Source organism: Lasioglossum baleicum, unplaced genomic scaffold, assembly GCF_051020765.1.
Source record: "Lasioglossum baleicum unplaced genomic scaffold, iyLasBale1 scaffold2028, whole genome shotgun sequence".
Taxonomy (NCBI): domain Eukaryota; kingdom Metazoa; phylum Arthropoda; class Insecta; order Hymenoptera; family Halictidae; genus Lasioglossum; species Lasioglossum baleicum.
This window is the reverse complement of record NW_027471087.1, coordinates 1-22414: the sequence shown is the minus strand read 5'-3', so window position 1 is coordinate 22414 and position 22414 is coordinate 1. Positions and strand designations below refer to the sequence as shown.

The window sequence follows — 22414 nt, the reverse complement described above, 5'->3', positions numbered from 1 at the left end:
ATGGCGCAAATGATGATACCTAGGATTGCGCTTTTATCTATTAAAAACAATAATCGTCTAATACCTCGAATTCTTGTGCCGTTAAAATATCAACGATCATGTTTCCATACAAGCTGGGTCCTCGATGGTATGCAATTTATTCAGAAATACTTTGTTAACACACTTATTCGCGATGGAATTGAGGTTAACATGCAGTTACATATTTCAAATTATATTTATTCGAAATAACCTTAATTATCGTGTCAATTGAAACATTGAAGATAATAAAAGCAAATATTCCTTTTATTTTTCATTCACTTCAATTTATAATCATGTGTTCGCGACATTGTTAAAGTTGATTATGCAATCAATTATTATATTAATTTTTTTATATGATTTTTCCACTGTGTCGTACAAGTTTTTATTTATTTTTAGTCAAGGGAAAGGAAGTTTTAATGCCTTCCTTGTCACCTACTATGGAAAGTGGTACTATTGTCAAATGGCTCAAAAAGGAAGGTGACAAAATCGATGCAGGAGATGCACTTGCTGATATTCAAACTGATAAAGCTATTGTTACTATGGAAGTTGATGATGAGAGTATTCTTGCAAAAATAATTGTAAGATTTGAAAAACATTAAACAGTCACAATGAATATAAATTATATTTCTGTTATGATATACTTTCTCTAATATAATTAACATTACATCTTTATATCTTACAAAATCATTTTAATAATGACTTAATATAATGCTTTATCAGGTGCAAGAAGGAGTTAAAGATATCAAAGTAGGAACATTAATAGCACTTACTGTTGATGTAGATGAAGATTGGAAATCTGTGGAAATGCCAGATACTGTTCCAACTGCTTCTGCTGCTCCACCACCACCACCTTCTCCGTCAGCAGTGACACCACCCCTACAAGTGCACCAGCTCAACCACCTCCTGGCCAGTATGTATTTATTAAAGTAATTTATATTATATTTATCCATATTTCAAGTCCTTCGTCCCATTACTATTTCACATACGAAATATTGTTACTTTCAGAATAAATGTTACTATGCCAGCACTATCGCCAACAATGACTTCAGGGACAATAGTAAAATGGCTTAAAAAGGAAGGAGAAGAAATAGAACCAGGAGATGCACTGGCAGAAATCCAGACAGACAAAGCTGTTATGACTTTTGAATTTGAAGAGGAAGCCGTATTTGCAAAAATTCTTGTATATGATTTTTATAGAATATTCAGTTATGTCTTATTTCAAAAATTGAATGTTTATTCAAAGATTTATGTAATAGGTTCCCGAAGGAAATCAAGTAGAAGTAGGACAATTAATTGCCATCACAGTAGAAAAAGGAATGGATTGGAAAAACGTTGTTGTTCCAACAACAACTGGAGCACCTGCAGCTGCTTCTGCAGCTGCCCCATCTGCAACAGCTGCATCAGATAAAATACCTGCACCAAGTGGACAGTATGTATAAAAAATGTAATGATTTTCTAGTTTATCTAGCAAACTCTATGTTATTTGTTATTATACTTTTTTCTCAGAGTGTATGGTTTAGCAGTTAAACGTTTATTAGAAGAATATGGGTTGAATGCAGAATCTATCAAAGGAACCGGCCGACCTAATCGATTGTTGAAGAGTGATGTTTTAACTTATATTCAAGCAAATAATGTGAAGAAAGTTGCACCAAAAACAGGTATAAAAAAACACGCGGTCAAAATGTGTACACCGAACTAAAATTTCTTATTTAATTAAACAGCACCAGCACCTCAAGTTGATAAAGGTAAAAAAGAACCAAGTGCTGGTCCTGCAAAAGTACATGTACCTAGTGGTGGCCCCTCTGCTTATGAAGATATTCCAGTTTCTAACATACGCGGTGTTATTGCAAAAAGACTTGGAGAATCAAAGGTATAAATATAAATTTTTTTAATACATTAACATTTAACAAAATTTCATATGTATATCTTATTAGTAACATTATAATAGAAGATACACTTCTAACGTACATTTTGATTATATAAATTTTTCAGAGCACTATACCGCATTCTTATGCATTTGTCGATATTAAAATCAATAAACTAAATGAAATTCGTAATGAATTGAAAACTGACGGTATTAAAGTTTCAATAAACGATTTCATTACGAAAGCAGCGGCACACGCATTAATCGAATGTCCATTTATCAATACGTTGTATCAAAATGGCCAAGTTAGTATATAATTTAGTACAATTGTCGAAATGTATTAATTAAATAATATTAACAAGTTTGATGTACCATATTTTTTAATAGATAACTCGTATGCCAAGGGTTGATATCTCTATCGCAGTTGCTACAGAAACAGGACTTATTACGCCAATTATTTTCGATACCTCAGCTAAAAGTGTAGCGGATATTTCAAATAATATTAAAGAATTAGCTGAGAAAGCTAGAAATGGTCGATTAAAACCAGAAGAATTTCAAGGAGGAACATTCACGTAAATAGATGAATTTATGCAATTTATTACAAGTTCATAAATATGAAATTCTAAATTGTATTTTACATATAATTTATAATATCTTTCAGAATATCCAATTTAGGAATGTTTGGTATCAAGCAATTCAGTGCCATTATAAATCCTCCTCAAACGGCAATACTTGCAGTTGGATCTGGTCGGGAAGAACTAGGTAGCAGCATAAAAAGATTTACATTTTTTCTTTTTATATAGCCATAAAAAAAGTGCAAGAAATATTGATGAATTATTTTCTAGATGCCGCCCTACAAAAAGTAATGAAAATGTCAACAACCTTATCGTACGATAGACGAGCAATTGATGAAGAACAAGCTGCAGACTTTTTGGCTGTTTTAAGAGCTATGTTGGAAGATCCCAGTTTCCTCGTTGCTGGTAAATTACGAGCTCTAAGGTATGCACAGGACTGACCTTTAATTAAATCTTGCAAGACTTAAAAAAAAATCTTAAATGAAATCTTGAAAGATTTATTAAAAAAAAAAAAAAAATGATTTAGGGTTTAGGTTTTAGATATATTTTAGTTTTCCTTACAACTCTAATTTTTTGAAAATAGGTCTGAAGGATTTATAATTTAATACAAATATATGTAATAAGTAGTATATGAGTAATAGTAAAACTATGAATTTTTTCAAAAATTAAAAGATTTTAATTTATACAATTTAAAAAATTGTGTAAGTTATTTTAAAACTTCAGATCTTAAACAAAAAAAAAAAAAAAAAAAAAAGAAGAGAAAAATGTTATTTATCTGCTCAAATACTGCCAAAGAAGTTTAGAATAACAATTAATTGAATGGCCATATTCTCATTTATATTTGTATAAAATGTTTTAATGGAAATGTAAGAGACATTATGATTGAAGTACTAAATCAATATTATATATTTTATTATTATATTCCTTTATTACTTAATGTGTTCTACATTTCCTTAGAACTTTATGATTAGTGAAAACTTTTTAATGTTTCTTTTAATATGTATAGAAAAATCTTGTGCAGTATCTGTATATATAGTAATGGATTAATATGTAAAAAGGTGTAAAAAAAATGTTAGAAAATGATATATAAAATGATAATGAAATTGGTTTTTTCATATTAAAACTTCGGAATGATATAAATTCTTACGAATTTACTTAAATTATTTACAAACAATATATTTGATACATATAATTTTCTTTCATGTGAGTAACTAGGTAATTTGTATATTAATTGATTTATTTATATATTTATTTTAATAAAACCATGGCCACACTGTTGTAATTTCTTTCATGCAATATAACGAATATACATAGCGTTTCTCTTAATACAAATTGCTTTATTTTTTGTGCATTAATATAACATAAAAATTTGTATACATAATGTGTGTATATATATATATATATATATCATATATATAGAAAATTTTCTTTTTTATATTAAAAATATTATGCATGATTGAAAACTTCAGTGTGGTTTAAGAAAGTTTTGGGACTAGTAAAATGTACAAGATCATAATTATAACAATATCTTGTAAATAAAATATTTATTGTTAAAACGATGTGATGTTTCTTTATATATATATTTAAAAATAATACATGTACATTCAGTATTTAAAACAATTAAAAAGTTTATAAATTTTTTATGCTACTATTACTTATGAATAGATAATTATATTTAGCTTTTTTATATTGAATTATCCCTGATAAAAGTATTTGTAAGGCAATTCATATAGAACCATATGTATTCGTTTGATAAGGCACAAATGTTACAGATGTCCAACTAATTTTACATTCATTCTTTTTAAATAAATCTTTGAATCGATCATTTTAACATAAATATAATTAAATGCTAAATATATTTTTCATTTGGTTGTTAAATGCTTAAATAACTAAAATATTGGTATTACATACTGAATTGTTATATATGATTTTACACCAGTGTTTATAACTTGAAATCAAATTAAATCATATTGATATTGAACGAACATGCAATATTTAATTACACAAGACAAAAATAATATGATTAATATTAAATACAGAAATATAATATAACAGGACTCAGTGTCTGTTATCACAGTTGTGATATTACTGTTCAGGTCTTAAACTAGATATAGATAATATTTAATCATATTATGAATTCAAACATTTTTTTAAAATACGTTATATACATAGTTCGTGGTAGCCATATGATAGAATAGTAATTATTGAAATTTGGCATCTGATTTGGATAAGATTAGGTTCTAAAATACAAATACAAAATTTCTCAAAAAGTAGCATATAAAATTTGGTAAAATCTTGTAAATCTAGCTGAGACTACAAAATCGTTTAAAAAAATGCATTTTGTGTTGTATATCACATTATTTCCAATACTTGGTTATTAATACATGTGCTTATAACACTGAACCACAAGGTGCTTCTCACTATCATAATAAAATATTCCTCCAAAAAGAGGATCGTAGAATTTTTTACAAAGGAGCAGTCTTCCTTGTGTACTTAGATAATGATATATCAAATATTAAATAATATTTACTATAATACGCATTTTTTATATGAATTGTTTGATTAAAAATGTATGGCATAACTTGATTGACTAAATTATACAATTGTAAATAAGGGAGGAATGCAATTAAAAAAAATATGAATAGTAAATACATCAGATGAAATAATCCATGATGTACATTCAGGATATCAATTGGTAAAATTATTAAAGTAATATTATAAATTTAATTTGTACTATAACTAAATTGGAATAATTATTTTCTACTGTGCTTTAACAGCTGTCAAGTATAAAATAAGTTTTTATTCTACCCCTGACAGATACTATGTGCACATACAGAGCACTTTCAGTTCTTAAATAAACTAAGTACAATATTTTAGTAAAAATGATATACAAGTTACACTTTGTTATACAATAAATGCAAACAATTCAAAAATAAAGTCTTAATCTAATATAAAACGCCAAACGTATTCTTAGCACACTGACTGACTTGTATTTTTCCTGCACCTACTTTCTTTTAAAAATGGTGACAAATTGCACTCTTTCAATATCTCTCACAACTTCTTACACAACAGATATTGCACGTGAAATAATTATTAATAACTTATATCAATAATAATTTTTCCAATGACTCAAGCAATAGAAATTAATCTATTGCATATGTTTTATTATAAAATTAATGTAATAAATGAATAATTACTTCCTAAAAATTATATTCTAGTAATTTCTTCATTACTAACTTATTGATATACTCTCTATTGAAAATTTGGTAACACATTGATATAGATATAATAGATGTGCATGTATTGTAAAATACATAAAATCACTGCATTGAATATATCTAAATTATTTGTGCAGCATGTAAAATACTCCTTGCATTATATAAATAATATTAATACAATGTTATACACATAATCAAAAGGCTAACTATATGTATAACAAAACAAAAATACACGTTTGATTCCTATTTAAAAGAAATTATTTAGTGGAACACTTTTTGAAGTATTCTTTGCGCGGTTCTTATCAATGGTATCAGACTTGTTAATTCTGCACAGTTTTCTAAGAATGGGTGGGATAATAACTCATCTGCAGTTGCTCGTTCATCAACTTCAACTGCCAAACATCTTTCTAGGAAGTTTTGAAATGTCGGACTTAATGTATCCCATCTTGGAATAGAAGGCTTACCAATAGCAGCAATTAAATATAAGGCTCTTAAAGGTGTTTCTTTCATGTAAGGTGGTTCACCTTCTATCATTTCAATAGCCATAATACCTAAAGACCAAATGTCCACTTTTTTACCATATTGCTTTCTAGTCACCACTTCTGGTGCCATCCAATATGGAGTACCAACCATAGTTTGGCGTTTCTCATCACCATCAATATTAGCACAAAAACCAAAGTCTGTAACTTTCACAGCACCATTCATTCCAAGAAGTACATTATCAGATTTGATATCTCTATGAATAATTCCTCTTGTATGCAAAAAACTAATCGCCTTTAAAACTTCTCTACAAACTGCTGCAATTTGTATTTCTTTCATTACAGTTTCGGTAACAACATCTGTAAGTGGCCCACCTTCTAATAATTCCATAACAACCCATAGATGCTCATTTAAAAGATATACATCCAAAAAATTAACTAAATTTGGATGCTGAAATTCTTTGAGAACTTTAATTTCAGTCAGTATAAGTTCTTTTTTTGGCTGTTTTGATAAATCTATATCTTTTATAGCAACTCTTTGATCGGTATGTATATCAGTGGCTATAAATACGGTACCTGAAGCACCAGCCCCAACCTCCTTAGTTTTTTCAAAACGAAGATTTGGATCTCCATTATGACAAATAGCTCGAAGTTCTTCAAAAATTTCTTCATCGTTAAGCTTTATTGCTGAGCATTCTGTTTTTCTCCGTAAAATGGGACTTTCCTCTATTTTATTTTGTTCACTTTCATTTTCAAGCAATTGATCATCTTCAATCTGATATGTATTTAAATCTTCAAGAATTTCGGTAAGAGTTTTTTCCACTCTATCGTGGCATATTCGTGGTGTTGGTTTTGGAATCTTGTTCACTTTTGGAGGAAGTTCTGGTAACCTCTGTACTTGGCTATCTATAGAACTTGCAGAACTTGATCCATCGGAATCTTCAGATTGACATTTCTTCGATAAGATTTTATCAATTTCTTCAGATTCCTCCTCGATTAGGTCTTCCGTAACGAAGGGTTTAAATATTTTTTCTTCTGGCTTTCGTTTAATCGAGTAATTATAAAATTTGATTGCTTGCAAAGCCGCAGCAGGATGCTCGTTCTGTTCTGATTTTGATATTTGTGTATTGAGCAAACGAATCCAAGATTCGGGAAGACCTTCCAATTGTCCTGTCACAGCATTTTTACTCACATGAAACTTATGAAACACGTCAGTAGGTAAACCAATTTCAGCGACTGTGTCAACCGTGCCGGTTTTTTTCCTTGAGAACAACTTTGTTATGTTGAGACTCATTTTAGCGCGTAATTTCGCGCTTTTACCGCGTTCTCTTTTACGATGTATTGCGATTTTTTACCGAAAACAGAAATAGGAGGAGAAACGGTCGCTTTTAAATCGCGATTCTCATCACAACATGACTCGTATGCTATCGACAGGACATCAAATACAATAAAGGCGTGTTAGTGTGACTTACGTCATTCAGTAAATGGCGGTATAATTCGAAAAAGAGATATTTCAACAGTAATATACACGATATATAAGTTCGTAAAAATTCAAATAAATTAGCTATTAATCCTTGTATAAACTTTTATTCTACTTCTGAAGTGTGAACGACATCTTTAATGTAGAAAATATCGCATATATGTAAGTGGGAAATTTAAATCAAATGTACAAATGTACATTTCAATAATGTTTGAATTTGGTTAAAAATGCATTTTTATTAATAAATATTTCAATGTTTTTCTCAATCTTATTCTTTCAAAAGAATTTGTCATTATAGAACTAATAAAATTATTTTGTTATTCTTATTCTTTTTCTCTCCCCCTCCCTCGCTCTCTTTTGCTTCTGAATGTTGTTGACATAGTTACTTGTAAACAAAAATATTGATTACCAATGAAATGCACACAAGTGAAGACGATCTTGATCCATTATCGTTTATAGATTTCACGACGAATTCTTCACGTGCGGAAATACTAATTGCGATAATTGATGGACTGAACGTTGGATTACGGCGGAACTTTCCGCACTTTCAGAAATTCTCGCTGATCTTTACAATTGCGACACAAATATGTAAACATCGGATGAATAATATTCATAATTCTTGCTCAGATCAGCAGTGAATTTGCAAAATTGTTGTGTGATCGTAGATACCCTTGATGGAGACGAACTGTAGAAGTAACACGCGCGATTGCATTCAGTCGATTTCACTTTTAAATCGACAAATTCGTACAAATGACGCAATTGCTGTATATCCTTGTCTCACTACCTATATCTCGAAATATTCGAAGAATTAATTTCAGAAGCATGTAGATAACCTAATAACTTCGATTCATTGACAATTAATTAATATTTGAGATTATTTACATAATTTCGCATTGTATAAACATTTTTTGAAACTAAGACAGAAAATAATCAATACCAGAGGAATTTCATGATGTACGAATACAAAATCAGCGACACTGAAAGAAATAGAATATCAAATACAAGTTTTTATTTCTTATCATCGAACCAGCGGGTATTACCCAAATGCAGATGATTACAGATTATACCGTTAAAAATAACTTTCGAGAAGCAAAACTAGGAAGGAAGAAAATTTCGTACAAGGTCAGACTGTTACATTGTATTAAGCATAGAAATTTATTACGCAAAATTTGTTTTACATAAACGTTTGTTCTAGAAATTTCTGAATTTTAGAAGGTTCTCATTGCAAGTTAAATCTGACAAACTGACAAGCTACCTCCCCTACTTGTCAACTATTCCGTTGAAGGGGTAGGGAAATCTTTCTCTATACCTATATGACTTTATGCACATCGATATTGTGACGAACTGGTTTCTACTTTGCCTCTGAATGTTGGTAACATTTTATATTTCGATCGTAAAGAAGAAAAAATAAAAGAAAATAAAAATTTTCAATTCGCGTCAATGCATATGTGACTGTAATAATGTTTACTAAAATAAGTTATACGTACGAGGTGGAGACTAGTGAAGCAACTAGTGGGGGAATTAGTTGACTGATAATGGGACTCGTGCAACATCGAACGGAGGAATTCGTCAGACTTATTGCAAGCTATTGACAAACATTCAACGGTATCTGTTTTATTTTTTTTATTCTCTACATGTATCCAAGTGAAAAGAATTTAATTCAATTAATAACATTATATTTAATTAATTGTAGTCAACTTAGATATATCCTTTTATACTACGATTTTGTATTATTAACTTCTCTTAATTAATTGCAGAATAAGAGACGGAGATTTGCACGGGGTCATTAGGGTATGTTTTACGTATCACCTTTTTTATATACATAATATACATATTTACATACGAAGAATTAACCGTGTATCGTTCTTGAACCCTCGCTGCTACTCCTAATATCCCATCTCTTAATGATAAGCTTAATCAACGTGTGCTTTAACACTTGAAAAGAGTGAAAATCCATGGAGTTGCTCTACCTAACGAAGAAAGTCTCACGCAATATTCGTGCACTTAAAATAAGCATAAATCCGAGTATTCTATTGTTATTAATATATTTTATTAATTACTTAATTAAGATTTTAGAATTTAATTAAATATAATACTTGTATTAGTAACACATGCGAAAAAAAAAAAAAAAAATATTACTCGATACACCACATCGTAATAGCACAATCTTACCTCCTAACGATGTGTTTAAATTTTAATTCAACAAATTCGATGAGTTATAAAGGCCGCTGTTATATAACAATGAAGTTAACATATCAGTTAGCGAAAGATGCAGTTCAGTAATTTTCCAACTATTCGATTATATCTATAAAAAATATTGATATAAACTACTTAACGATAAACTTGCATGTGTTAACAAAAAATATAGTCGTTAGGCAATAAAAATACAGAAGTACCGAGGAAGTGAAGTTTCTAGTTCTAGTGACTCGCTAATCTTCCAAGTCTTCGATTAGTCTAAATGAATCAACCTCTCTGAGTTTTAATTCAAATTTATTTCTATATTTATACTTATATCCTGGGGCAAATCTCAACATCTCATTCCTGTCGTAGTAGTGGATAAATAGTGCGTATTATTACGCATAATTATACGTAAATATATATTTATATATTACTAGCTATTGCGACGGTAGAAACATAATTGAGCAGACTGGATCAATCGGTCGATAAATAGAATTCAGACAATTCAAATTTCATCCTGTAAACCTAAGTTTAACCCTGCCACCTATCGACTGATAGCTTCACGTCGATAGATTTACCAATCGTCGCAGTCTTCCTTCTCCACCATCTTTGGAACTATCTACTCACAGTTTTCATCATCAAGCATGCACATTACGTAGATTCTACAGAAAAACAACATAAGCTATAGATCTTTATGTACTACTTTATCGTGTTCTACTGTATTACTAAAGGCAGTTGGTATCGATACATCGAATCTGTTATTATTCTATACTCAATATAAAACATTATATACTCGACAAGGAAATCATTCGCTGTCAATTATTAGACGCTATTTTGTTTGTAAATAACAATGCATTCGAAAACATGCACATCTTGAAATCAAAAATGCAAAGACGCACAATTACGTGTACATGTGAACATACATGCAATAAAATATTTATTTTCATAAGAAATCTATGAAACATTTAATTATATAATTGAGAGTTTACATAAGATATACCGTTTAGTTCAAATATTTCAATATAATTGTAATTTAATCGATCATTTGTTATACGATTAATAAATTTGTTTATTTGTTGTAAATTTATGTCAACAGAGATAATTATAATTTATTTCATTTCATTATTGCATTTCAAAGAAGATGCCACAGCAGTGAAACAAGATGACAACTACGATTGGAGGGTGAAGTTAGAAACGTATCGACAGTAATCGAAGAACGTCATTAAGATTGAATTTTCTATAATTTATATGAAAATACCATTTTATTCGACGATTGTACTTACATATAACTATCTTTCTCTGCACTTACGCATAATCTATGTTTGCTTCCTATAAAAAGATGTTCGTGAATCTCATTCTCAGTGTTGTCACGTGTATAATACGATACATTAATTTTTACATTTGTACACCGTTAATACGGAAAAAAGGTGAACAAAACTATAATCGTTCATTCGAAATTTTTTAATTTTTCAGCCGGATGTGAAACTTTTGTACTTGTCAATTCCGTAAAAAAAGGAAAAATTGTCCTCTTATGCATTTCACTTAGGAAAGGCTTGCAGATATAGGAAAATACAATCGGTAATAAAAGGATAGCAGCAGATCCGAATTAACAATGATCCTTATTCGCTGCATTTAGTAAATATTTATAATATTTCTGTACAATTGAGAATTGAGAAACGTTCGATGTTCTTAATAACAACGCGTGTGCTGTCCTTTCTTATCGCCCGAAGAAACCATATTATCAACTTGTTTTTAATTCCCTGCCCCCCACTCATTGTGTCCCGCTAGAATTTTTCCTCCCCTTTCTCAATCATACAATATTCTCGAGTTTCATCTTTTATGTACAAGGTGTCTTTAAATCCAATCATCTGTAATCATTTTATCGTTGTCACATAGTGAAGTTCACCATAGCTTCGGGGAACTTTTACGAAAACTATCCCCTTTTCACTTTTGGAAACAAATTTAAAGATCGTCTTGCTCGTTAGAGATTATTACAATAAATATGTTATAGATTACTGCGAACCGATATCTAATAGTTGACTACCAATTACGATCTGCAGAAATTCTTGAATCTATATTGATTAATGTCTATTTTCTTAACAAATCTATTACTTGACAATAACAAATATCACATTCTCATTTGTTTATTAACAAAACGAGGCAGTGAAACGTATTTAGATAGAATGTGAAATAAGTAGACAACGGTATTACATTAAGTTTGTTAAATTAAATAGAAACATTCTCAACACTGTATACATCACAGTATATATATTAAGCTGACAAATCCCCCCACTCTTTTATTCTGAACCTAGAGAGGGGGCTCTTTGCTTCTTTCTGTCTCTCACGCCCCTTGCCTGCTAATAAATAAAATATTAACTGATGGTTAACGTAAAGACATTATTCGAGAATACGCAAGGAAACGGATACAAGTATATAATAGCAGATTCGTTGTATAATAATAGTTCAAATATTCGGATTTTTGAAGAGTGAAAATCACCTATGATCATATTAGATTTTCGAATCTTTTTCTCTTTCATTTTTTGCTTTTCTGAGTATTATCAGTACGATTCAATCCTTTCTTTTTTACATTCAAAAGAAATAATAATAAGAGATATTTACTCGCGTGTTGACATTTGTGTAACAAACATTGTGCGCTAAGGGTTGTTCTGAAGGAGCAAATATTTCCTGGTTATTCATCACTATCTAATTACTATGGTTCAGTTGCGGCGTCAGGTAAATTATGCTTTTCACAATTATTCCGGAAATTTTATATAAATATGTAATTATATAAAGAATAATGTTAATCCAAATTAAAATATGAAATACTGGTGTTAAAGTTTTTCTCATAGAAGATTTGGTTGTTTACACGATCTGAATTCTTTTTCTTGAAATCTTTATAATTATCTCTGTCTCTTCATGATGATGTAAGATTTTTACACGCATAAGGAAACTCTCTAAAAACGAGATCTAGAAGCTTTTCGATAACAATAATTCTGTTTGTTATTGCTATCGTTTCGCTTGTTTAATTCTTCTAGTTTAATTTTTCGTTTATATTTTTTTATTTCCGTTATTAAAAGCAATAATAGAGATTTTAAATAAAAATTTAAAAATATAATCTATATATGACGAATTGCTCGTAAAAAAATATGAATTATAGATTAAAAATTAGTATGATAGTATAATAAAATTAGTATCGAGAAAGATTATTATAGTAATTTATATATTGTAAGTTTTAGCGTTTGACATACCGTGTTGTTTTTTTTAAATAATAGTCTCGTCTTCTATTTTTTATTTTTGTAAGATTCAACAATTTTACAAATGGAAAATTTTTAATTATTTTAATTAAATGAAGCATAATTTTACGAATCTTGTAACATTGCCACGAGTCTTCTTAAAAGTTAAGTGTGACATGTAGACACGTGTGATACCACGTGCTCAAGAATACAATTTTAGTAATAATGAGTTTAGTTTGAAATTAAACAAAAGTAAACATAATGAGCTGTAAGATAAAATAAAATAAAATGGAAAAATTTTATCTTCGTGTGCGTTTTTTTATATTTATGACGAATAACGGAAAAAATAATTAACTTCTCAATGCATTTTATTGACCTAACCTTATTATAACATCTGTACTTAATTTATATTTAACAATTTCATTTATCATTATATTTGCAAATTTTAATACTTTATTGCAATAATCTTTCTTTTTTTGTTATACAATTCATTGAACCAGGTATTTCATGATATCGATACGAATCGAGATTTTTGCCTTAATTTCCATCATGTGTTCAAAATAGTATTATTTTTATATTTATTTTTGCATTAATAAATCATTAATCATGTCATACTAATTATTGTGTAATTTACAAATTCAAGAAAAATATTTTGTTTGTCATAAATATAAATTAGAAATTATGTAATACTATAATCATGTATTTATTATTGTTTCTTATGTATGATAATTTTATATTATTAAAAAATATATTCGTAGATATTTTAAAGTTAAAAATTAAAAACTTACAAATTTTTTTATTTTAGATTTTATCCTGTGGAAATTATTTAAGTCAACTTCAATTTAATGTCAAATTCAATTCATCTTTACAAATTAGAGATAAAAAAGTAATACAACCAGAACGTTCTTTTAAGGTATGCTTTTCAAATATATAAATTAAATAGGTTTGCAAGATAATTATTGTCAACAAATTTTAAAAATATTTTATTTGTAGTATGCAGATCTGTTAGTCCGTCTGGCAGGACCACAGCAATTACAACCAAAACCTGATGTTAGTGAATTATCATTTGGTAAATATTTTACAGATCATATGTTAAAAATATTTTATCACGAAGCACTGGGGGGATGGCAAATACCAGAAATTGTCCCCCTTGAAAATCTAGTCCTTCATCCAGCATCAAAAGTACTTCATTATGCTATAGAGGTAAGAAATATATTTAGAAATATTTCCTGCCTATCCTAATATTAGGCTAAAGAAAAGGGAATACTTTTTTGCATTATAATCTTTAATTCTTCCATGTTCCTAAATTCCTAATTAATAGTTCTATATTTTATTGCATGATATTTAGTATTTTGAAAAATTAAATAGTTTAACAGTAATATAATAAACTTTTATATTCTGTGCTTATATAAGTGTATTGTTATTTTAGTTATTTGAGGGTTTGAAAGCTTACAGAGGAATAGATGGAAAGATAAGAATATTTAGACCAGAACTAAATATGGAACGAATGAATAGATCAGCAATAAAAATAGGCTTACCTACTTTTAATGGAGAGGAGTTAATTAAATGTTGTTGTAGATTAGTTAGTATTGATCAGGAATGGGTTCCTCATTCTACTGCTTCTAGTCTGTATATACGCCCAACACTGATAGGAATAGACGTAAGTATTCATAATTAAAAACAAAAATTTTGTTAAATATATGGTATTATTGAAATATTAGTTCTGCAAATTCTAATCAGTTGTATGATAGGAATAATAATCATGCCACTGATGTCACAGACGTCATAAAAACAGATATATACAAAGTAAGCAATATATTTCACAATACTTAATGATAATACATGATAAATTGATGCTTAATGCTCTTTTGTTGGGGCAGGGCCATAAGATACAGTTCAATCAGAAACTATATGACATATGCATTGTATTCTATAAAGGAAGAATAATTAGTGATTAAAAATAAAGAATAATAGAAGTATATTCTTCTATTTAATATTTTATACAAAGTACTCTCTGAATTATATGTTCTTTTATATGTTTGTTTTTATACTTATAGTAAGATTCATATTTTTAAAATCATGGATAATATTAGTATGTAACAGTAGCTGTAATTGTGGTATGTATTTTTTTTTTTTTTAAGTTAAAGTTTAAAAATTTGTACATATTATTAATTATTGATGATAGAGTATATATATTTAAAACAATTAATTTTATTGAAAAAGGATTATAATAAATTAAATAATGCATAAACATCATAAATTAAATTAATAATATTAACAATTTCAAACATTTAAATACAAAACAAATGATATTTTAGAAAAAAATATTTAATTTTATATATTAATGAAATTATCCAACTATCAATTAGAAATATAAAAGGAATGTTATATATATATAGCCATTTCTGTATTTTAATATAGCCCACTCTTGGTGTTGCATCTTCAGAATCTGCTTTACTCTATGTTATTTTATCACCTGTGGGTTCTTATTTTAAAAAAACAAAAGAAAATGTCGGTATATCTTTACTAGCCGATCCACAGTACACAAGAGCATGGCCAGGTGGTTGCGGTAATTACAAAATAGGCAGCAATTATGGTCCTACTTTACATGTACAAAGAGAAGCTATAGAAAAGGGATTGCAGCAAGTATTATGGCTTTATGGAAAGGACAGTGAAATAACTGAAGCTGGGACTATGAATGTTTTTATGTTCTTTCTAAATGATGATGGTGGTAGGCATTATTTTACATTTTTTCATTTAATTATTTGTTTCATTTACTCAGTTATGTTGTATAATAAAAGAATCCTTTTATTCTTTATGAATATTTACTTTATAATTTCAGAAAAAGAATTAATAACAGCACCTTTATCAAGTGGCTTAATTCTCCCTGGTGTTACAAGAAATTCTATTTTAGCATTAGCTAGAGAATGGAATCAATTCAAAGTCAGTGAAAGAAAATTTTGTATGGATGAAATTTGCCAGTTACTCTCCGAGAATAGAGTAAGATTTTTTGTTTTAATATATATGATTTTTATAAATATTTTCTAAATATTATAAATATTACAATTTTATTTTAGTTGTTAGAAATATTTGGAGCAGGAACTGCTTGCATAATTAGCCCTGTATCTTATATAGAATTTGCTGGACGACCATTGCATATACCTACATTGGAACATTCAAATCCTGTTTATAAAATGTTTTTAAAACATTTATCTGATATACAATATGGTGTTATACCAGATCACCCTTGGACGATACCTATCGAATGAAAATAGAATAATTCATTATTTGCTAAATAATTGTAACCGAAAGTGATTCTATGCAATTCTTAACATTTATTGCAAATGATATTCAGATCTCACAATGATGTTCAGTATGTCACAATTTTCCTATTGTTAAATTTGTGCGAATATTGTGAATTTTTATTTATTTATATATGTAAGCGTTGTTTAGGAAACAAACATGTATTAAAGATAAAACTCAGAGATTAATTGCTTATTATTGAAGACAAAATAATTATTAAATACTGAGTTTTACTATGACATATGTGTATATATGTATATATGTGTAAAATTTGTTATACAATGAATGACAATTTGTAATTAGTAAGAAGTATATAAAAATATAAGTTTTATATAAAAATATAAACTTGTGTACATAAACTTTATATTATTTATTACCCACCTTTGTGATTTAACGAAACAAACGAAAATTATAAGGAAAACACATGTTATAAAAAGTTTTTTGCAATTTAATAACAAGTGCAAGAATTAATTTTAACACCTACTAACATTACAAGTTAAAATAGAAAAAATAGAAGGAGAAATATTTATGCACATCTATTTTTTATATTTTTCTTGTAGAAAAATTAAATATCTAATTATTTGCATTTAAAAGGTGAATAAAATAACTTGAATTTTAATATTTAATAATTTATTTTGCCATTTCGGTAACTAATTTGAATCAAATGAATTAATCGGAAAACCATGTGGATTCTAGTTAATAAAGGTCTGAAGTTGTATCAAATACTAAACATTAAATTTGGTTATAATTGATTTATTAGGACGTTTATACTAAATAAAATGTTGAGTAATATTGGTAAATTGACAAACAAAATGAATTAAAATATTTTTGTTTACATACAAATATTATCACAACCGAGTTTAGTACTAGACATGAAGAAAAATATGGCAACACCGCTCATGTGAGAATTGGCCTTTTCATTTTCAATAGTGAAATCAATGTAAGTCTCCCTAAGCACTGTGTCATATTATTCACACGAACAACATTGGAAGTATAATTGGAGAGTCCGTTGAATAATTACGTTCTTTGCGAATTTTGAGAAGAAAAACATGTTCGCAATTCAGAGGAGTCTGCCGAGATTATCGACAATATGTAAAACTCAAAATAGGACAATTATGGGTACACCTCCAAGAGTTAGGGCACCATTTTATGTAAGTATTATTTTCATAGGTGCAATTACATAATGAAGTGTTGACAATAATTTAATTATCCAGCATATCATTTTGAATCAAGCAATTTATTTATTTTAAAAATATATATGGCCAAAATTTAAAAAGTATTTTTATAAGTTTTTATATCAGTAGTTCATGTACAACATTGGGTTACATAAAACGATATTTAAGATATTATTACTTACATTGCATTAGATAGATGCATTAGATCATATTATTTTTGAAGTAATACAAATTGTCTAAAAAAATACATTTTTATTTAAAGTCTATAATTACATAAGATTAGATAAATTTATTATGCTATTATTGTTAATCAGTTCTTTCCTTTAAATTGTTTTCTCTGAGAAGAGATGGAAAATTTATGAATTCTTGAGCAAAGAGCCAATTAAGTTTTGAATATTGATAGTTTATTATGTATGTTCTGTATTATATAATTATATACAAGTCATTGTTAAAATACAAATTTTGTAAATAAGAAAGTATGAAAAACACGATAAATAACTTACAATGAACTGTAATATAATTATGTTTAAATATATGTATATTTACTATATTATACATGTATTCATATACAATATGTATATAAATTATTTGTTATAACTGATTTAATTGATAATTATGTTAAGTTTTTGAAAATTATTTCAAATTTATAACTTGTAATATGTTTTGTTTTTATTGTAGGAAAAAGTAATCATTGGTGCTGTATTTTATCTGGGAATAATGACATTTCCAATGTACGTCTTATGTAATGTAAATAAATATAATGCTGCACGTAAGAAAGAATAAACTAGTTTAACGGATCTTACAAATAAATAATATTGTAGGCAAATGTAAATCATCATTTTAAATTAAACTAATTAAATTAAATAAAGTACTTTGTAATCAATTTCAGATACTATCTTATTTTTCAAAAAATTATTTACTTGAGAAAGTTTTACTCATGAGTCATTGATTTAAAAAAATTAAATTTGGATTTTATTCTATGTATACTCTATATATATATATAAAATAAGAAAATTACATTGCATTTAGTGGGAAAAAACTTTCTTATCATATTTTTATTATATTTGAAGGACATTTTGAGTGTAATAATATCCATTATAATAAAGTAAAAAGTATAACACTTTGTTCTTTTACAATAGGCTTGTGCTATTGGACATGTCCGTGTTAAAATTATCAATAGCAGGGTAATAAAATATAATATTTATAATGTTAGATACAGGTTTTCATGTTTAGCTATATATAAGTCAAATATATATAGTGTTTCTGTATACATATATTTGTACATTTTGCAAATTTAATTAACATTTATATTTTTGCACCGTTAAGTTGCTAGAACTACAAGAATTACAAGTTTGCCTGAAATTTATCTTCGGTGTGTTAATATAACTCCGAATTTTTGTCATTTTCTTCGCTATTTTATAATTTAATTTTATTAAAAGACATATAAAAAATGAAATTTAGCTATATTAGAAACATATATTGTGTGATTTTTCAACAAGCTTATTCTCAGAAGTAAATACATGCGTAGGACGGATTGTTTTACAGAAGTGTTCTCGCAATAAAGAATCGAAAACTTCTTGGTCTAAAATGTTTCTTTCCGAGTACTTAATGATCAAGAATGTGTCTTCTGTTGTGACGACCGTGTCTTCGCTTTTTAAAGCAAGTGGCGCAACATTTGTCTTGCACGATCGACGAAACATCACACATGCGTCTGTACGACGTACACATCGAGGCTGGTACGATTGTATCCTTGCACTCTGCAACAAAAGTATGTTTCTCAACATTTCATTCTATGAAGGCATTCATGGAAAGAGGAGAAAAATTCATTCATTGATTGAGAAAAAGCAATTTTTGTTAAAGTTTAAAGAAATATATATTTTTTGAAAGTAACATTTATTAGGAAAAATGAGAAGTATTAATTTTTGTACCAATGGAAAATGAATATATATTTGTACAAACTGTTATATACATGTGTACGTGTAGTTAGAATGATCGATATCATGGGAGAAATGAACGAAGATGACAATTTTCAAGAAATATATTGTAAAGCGTTCGCTGAAAGACATTGATTCACTGCGAAACGTCCAGTGTAATTAACAGCCCATGAAAACTGTTAGTTTCTAGGTACGCATTAAACAGAAGTAAAAAGAAACCACGAGCCTTCCACGCATACGTTCAGACGATTACACGCTGTCCTTAATGTATGCAATTACCAGATTTATCATTCGCGCACTGCCGCCTATGATAACAACGCCTCGTATCGATTGGTCTTCTCTCAGGATTGCAATCGTTCGACTGTAGTTCCGTTATACGATCACGACACTCAACTTCTCTGTGCTTAACACCAACCCTCGCTAGACAGCTCGCATTGCAAGATCCCCATCTTCCTGTAAGTATGTCCATAAAGATTACGGTCTTATTATGGATTATCCTATCTTTGGTAACATGCCAGACAACGAAACTTTATACGAGATAGTTAATAATAATCTGAAGCTTCTGATTCGAATTATCGATATTTACGCATTATCGAGTAGTATATGTATGACATTTTTTTATTAATGTAAAATTTTAAATAACCATTTATTGTCTTTACACTTTATATATCACGGTAATAAGCAACTCACCAGTAAGCCATCTTCCACCTTGACAAACTTCAATAGTGGCTGGTTTGTTCTCTGGATTGCAGTCTCCTTGCACCGAGCAGGTCACCTTTCTAGTCCTTTTTCCATTTATACAGTGATTCCATTTCGAGACAAACCACTTTGATTTAGTATTATACATGGAATTATCTGGATTTTCATCGACCACGTTATCGAACTCGAGAATCTCTGGTTCCTCGGTGGTGAGGCCATCGACGATCGTGATACCATCCTGATCGTTCAAGCTTACATTATAGAAAGAGGCATCCTTGTTATCCGCATAGACGATTAAGGGTGGTTCCGTCGAACTGCACGGGGGCAAGTTGAGGCACGGGCTGACTTCTTCGGGTCTCACGTCTCGGTTGCAGTCTCGATCAGGTAGGGCCAAGTCCGACCTGTCAGGACCCATTCCAGAAGAGACGCACATCACTGATCGCTTTCGAAGAGCACCCTCTCCGCATGTTACCGGGCACATTTGCCATGGACCGATCCACCACCTAATTTTAACAAAATAAATCCGTATTTCATTGTAATTCGAATTTTATTTATACGCGTTTATTTAAAAATTGCTTACTCCGTTAGTCTTATGCACTGGCAAGGGAGTTAAGAATAAGATATTAGCAATTAGTAGTAATTATTATAAGTATATTTCAAACAAAATCACTGAAATCGGTGACTGAATAATTGCGTATTCGACTAATAAATTTGCAAGTTATCTAATCGTATTCATTGATCGATTCGGTTAAAATTTCGAGTCGAATGGTCAATAAAGATTCAGTTCACCCTCTTACGACCATGATCGAAAGGCTTTAATTCGATTTTTCACTCTTCCATCGAGGTTTGGTTTGCGTTTTACCTGGCCGGGCATGGATTCAGATTGCATTCCCGCAAAATCGATTCTGGCTTTTCGATGCCGTCGCAAAAGTGGTCTTCGACGACCCCGCTCTTCTTTTCGTTACAAAGTGCTTTCGAGGTTTGCGTACCGCCGCCGCAAGTGGCCGTGCACAGTGACCAGTCGGAAAATACCCACGAGTACTCCGGTGCACGGTCAGGCTCCTTCTTCGGCACTGTGTACTCGTACCGCAGTCCGAAATTCCGATAGTGTCCTCTGGAAATCAACTGAAGTGATGGGACAACGTTATTGAGAATGAGAAGAAAAGAGCTAGAGAAATCGTGGTGGATGTGTGCTCTTGGAAAATCGATAACAAGCGAATCAGATAAATAGATAGACAAGGTGACAGATTAATCGCAAGTGGAATAGGTTTGGAAAAGAGGAAAGAAAATTTTGGGATAGTCATGGAATGTAATTAGAATTATTTAGTTAATATCGTATACGTACGTAGACTGCAATGTCCTCTTTGATGGGGCCAGGAATTCTGACTTTTTCTCTGTCATGATCACGCTCGTAGAGAGCTGGAGTTCCAGCGACTTCGTATTCGCCTGCTAAAGTGATTTGCCTGTTCAATTGGAATAAAAATCATAGTTCTAGATCTTTTTCTATCCTTCTCGTATTTTTCAAAATCAAGATATGCAGTTTGCGAATACTATTTACAATATTATAAATCTAAAAATCTTAAAATCATATCTCTTTTTATACGAATCCTTTAAACTACTTGAAAATATTAGAATTAAATCTATCGGTGTTAAAGTACTTTATTTACGCATTAAATTGTATTACTAACCGTTTTCCATTAAGGAAGTACTTGTCAGAGTTTGGCACACCTATGCCGATATAATTTTTGCTGTTTCCAATCTCTTCTATCTTTATGTTCCTCGATCCGTTGGGGACAACGACGACTTCCTTGTATCCAGGACCGTCGTTCTTGTCGTAAATCCCTCCTGCCGTTTCGCATTGGGTCCCATCGCCATGGCAGATTCCACAACGATCTTCCGTGGCGTCCGAATCTACCGTCCAATCACAGCCAACTTTCTACGGTGTTAATTACAATTTGAAAATGTATCCAGACGAAAGAAACACCGTTGGAATTTTCATCTAAGTAGACTAACTCGACAGATCCCAGCAATGCACATATCTCTGGTACCAACGTTACAGGGCGTACCATCGAGAGCAGCTTCACCCCATGGAACAATCACGCTCTCCTCCGTGTCGGTGCAATACAGCTCGCAGGGTTCCGCTTCAATAAGGACGATATTCATTAGTATTCTACGGATTAAAGTTGCATGGAATATCGGCTGACTGTAGATTACGCGGTGAAAAGTAATTCATTATTACAGAATGCGATAAAATACAA

The 22414-nt window shown here is 29.6% G+C and overlaps 3 protein-coding genes and 1 pseudogene across 3 annotated transcripts; 2 read left to right on the top strand and 2 right to left on the bottom strand.

The window, feature by feature from the left end:
* On the top strand, positions 1–2897 carry LOC143221186 (dihydrolipoyllysine-residue acetyltransferase component of pyruvate dehydrogenase complex, mitochondrial-like). Its single transcript, XM_076446686.1, is given in 12 exon segments — positions 1–127; positions 415–596; positions 739–874; positions 877–928; positions 1024–1198; positions 1275–1447; positions 1525–1676; positions 1740–1888; positions 2011–2187; positions 2270–2454; positions 2544–2644; positions 2728–2897. Coding segments are annotated over 12 exon segments (1779 nt in total).
* Positions 2898–5936: 3039 nt separating this feature from the next.
* On the bottom strand, positions 5937–7448 carry LOC143221183 (serine/threonine-protein kinase PAK 2 pseudogene; annotated as a pseudogene).
* A 5076-nt stretch (positions 7449–12524) lies between these two features.
* On the top strand, positions 12525–16314 carry Bcat (Branched chain amino acid transaminase). The gene is made up of 7 exons (XM_076446685.1): positions 12525–12545; positions 13851–13958; positions 14039–14248; positions 14475–14705; positions 15467–15776; positions 15888–16045; positions 16123–16314. Exons 1-7 carry the CDS (start codon positions 12525–12527, stop codon positions 16312–16314), a joined length of 1230 nt encoding a protein of 409 aa, XP_076302800.1.
* A 2814-nt stretch (positions 16315–19128) lies between these two features.
* Positions 19129–22319, bottom strand: LOC143221182 (A disintegrin and metalloproteinase with thrombospondin motifs 7-like). Its single transcript, XM_076446684.1, has 7 exons — positions 22170–22319; positions 21845–22092; positions 21502–21619; positions 21019–21281; positions 20148–20659; positions 19737–19910; positions 19129–19280 (listed from the first exon to the last, which is right to left on the bottom strand). The coding sequence occupies exons 1-7, from the start codon at positions 22317–22319 to the stop codon at positions 19129–19131; spliced, it is 1617 nt and encodes a 538-aa protein (XP_076302799.1).
* Between the last annotated feature and the right edge of the window lie 95 nt (positions 22320–22414).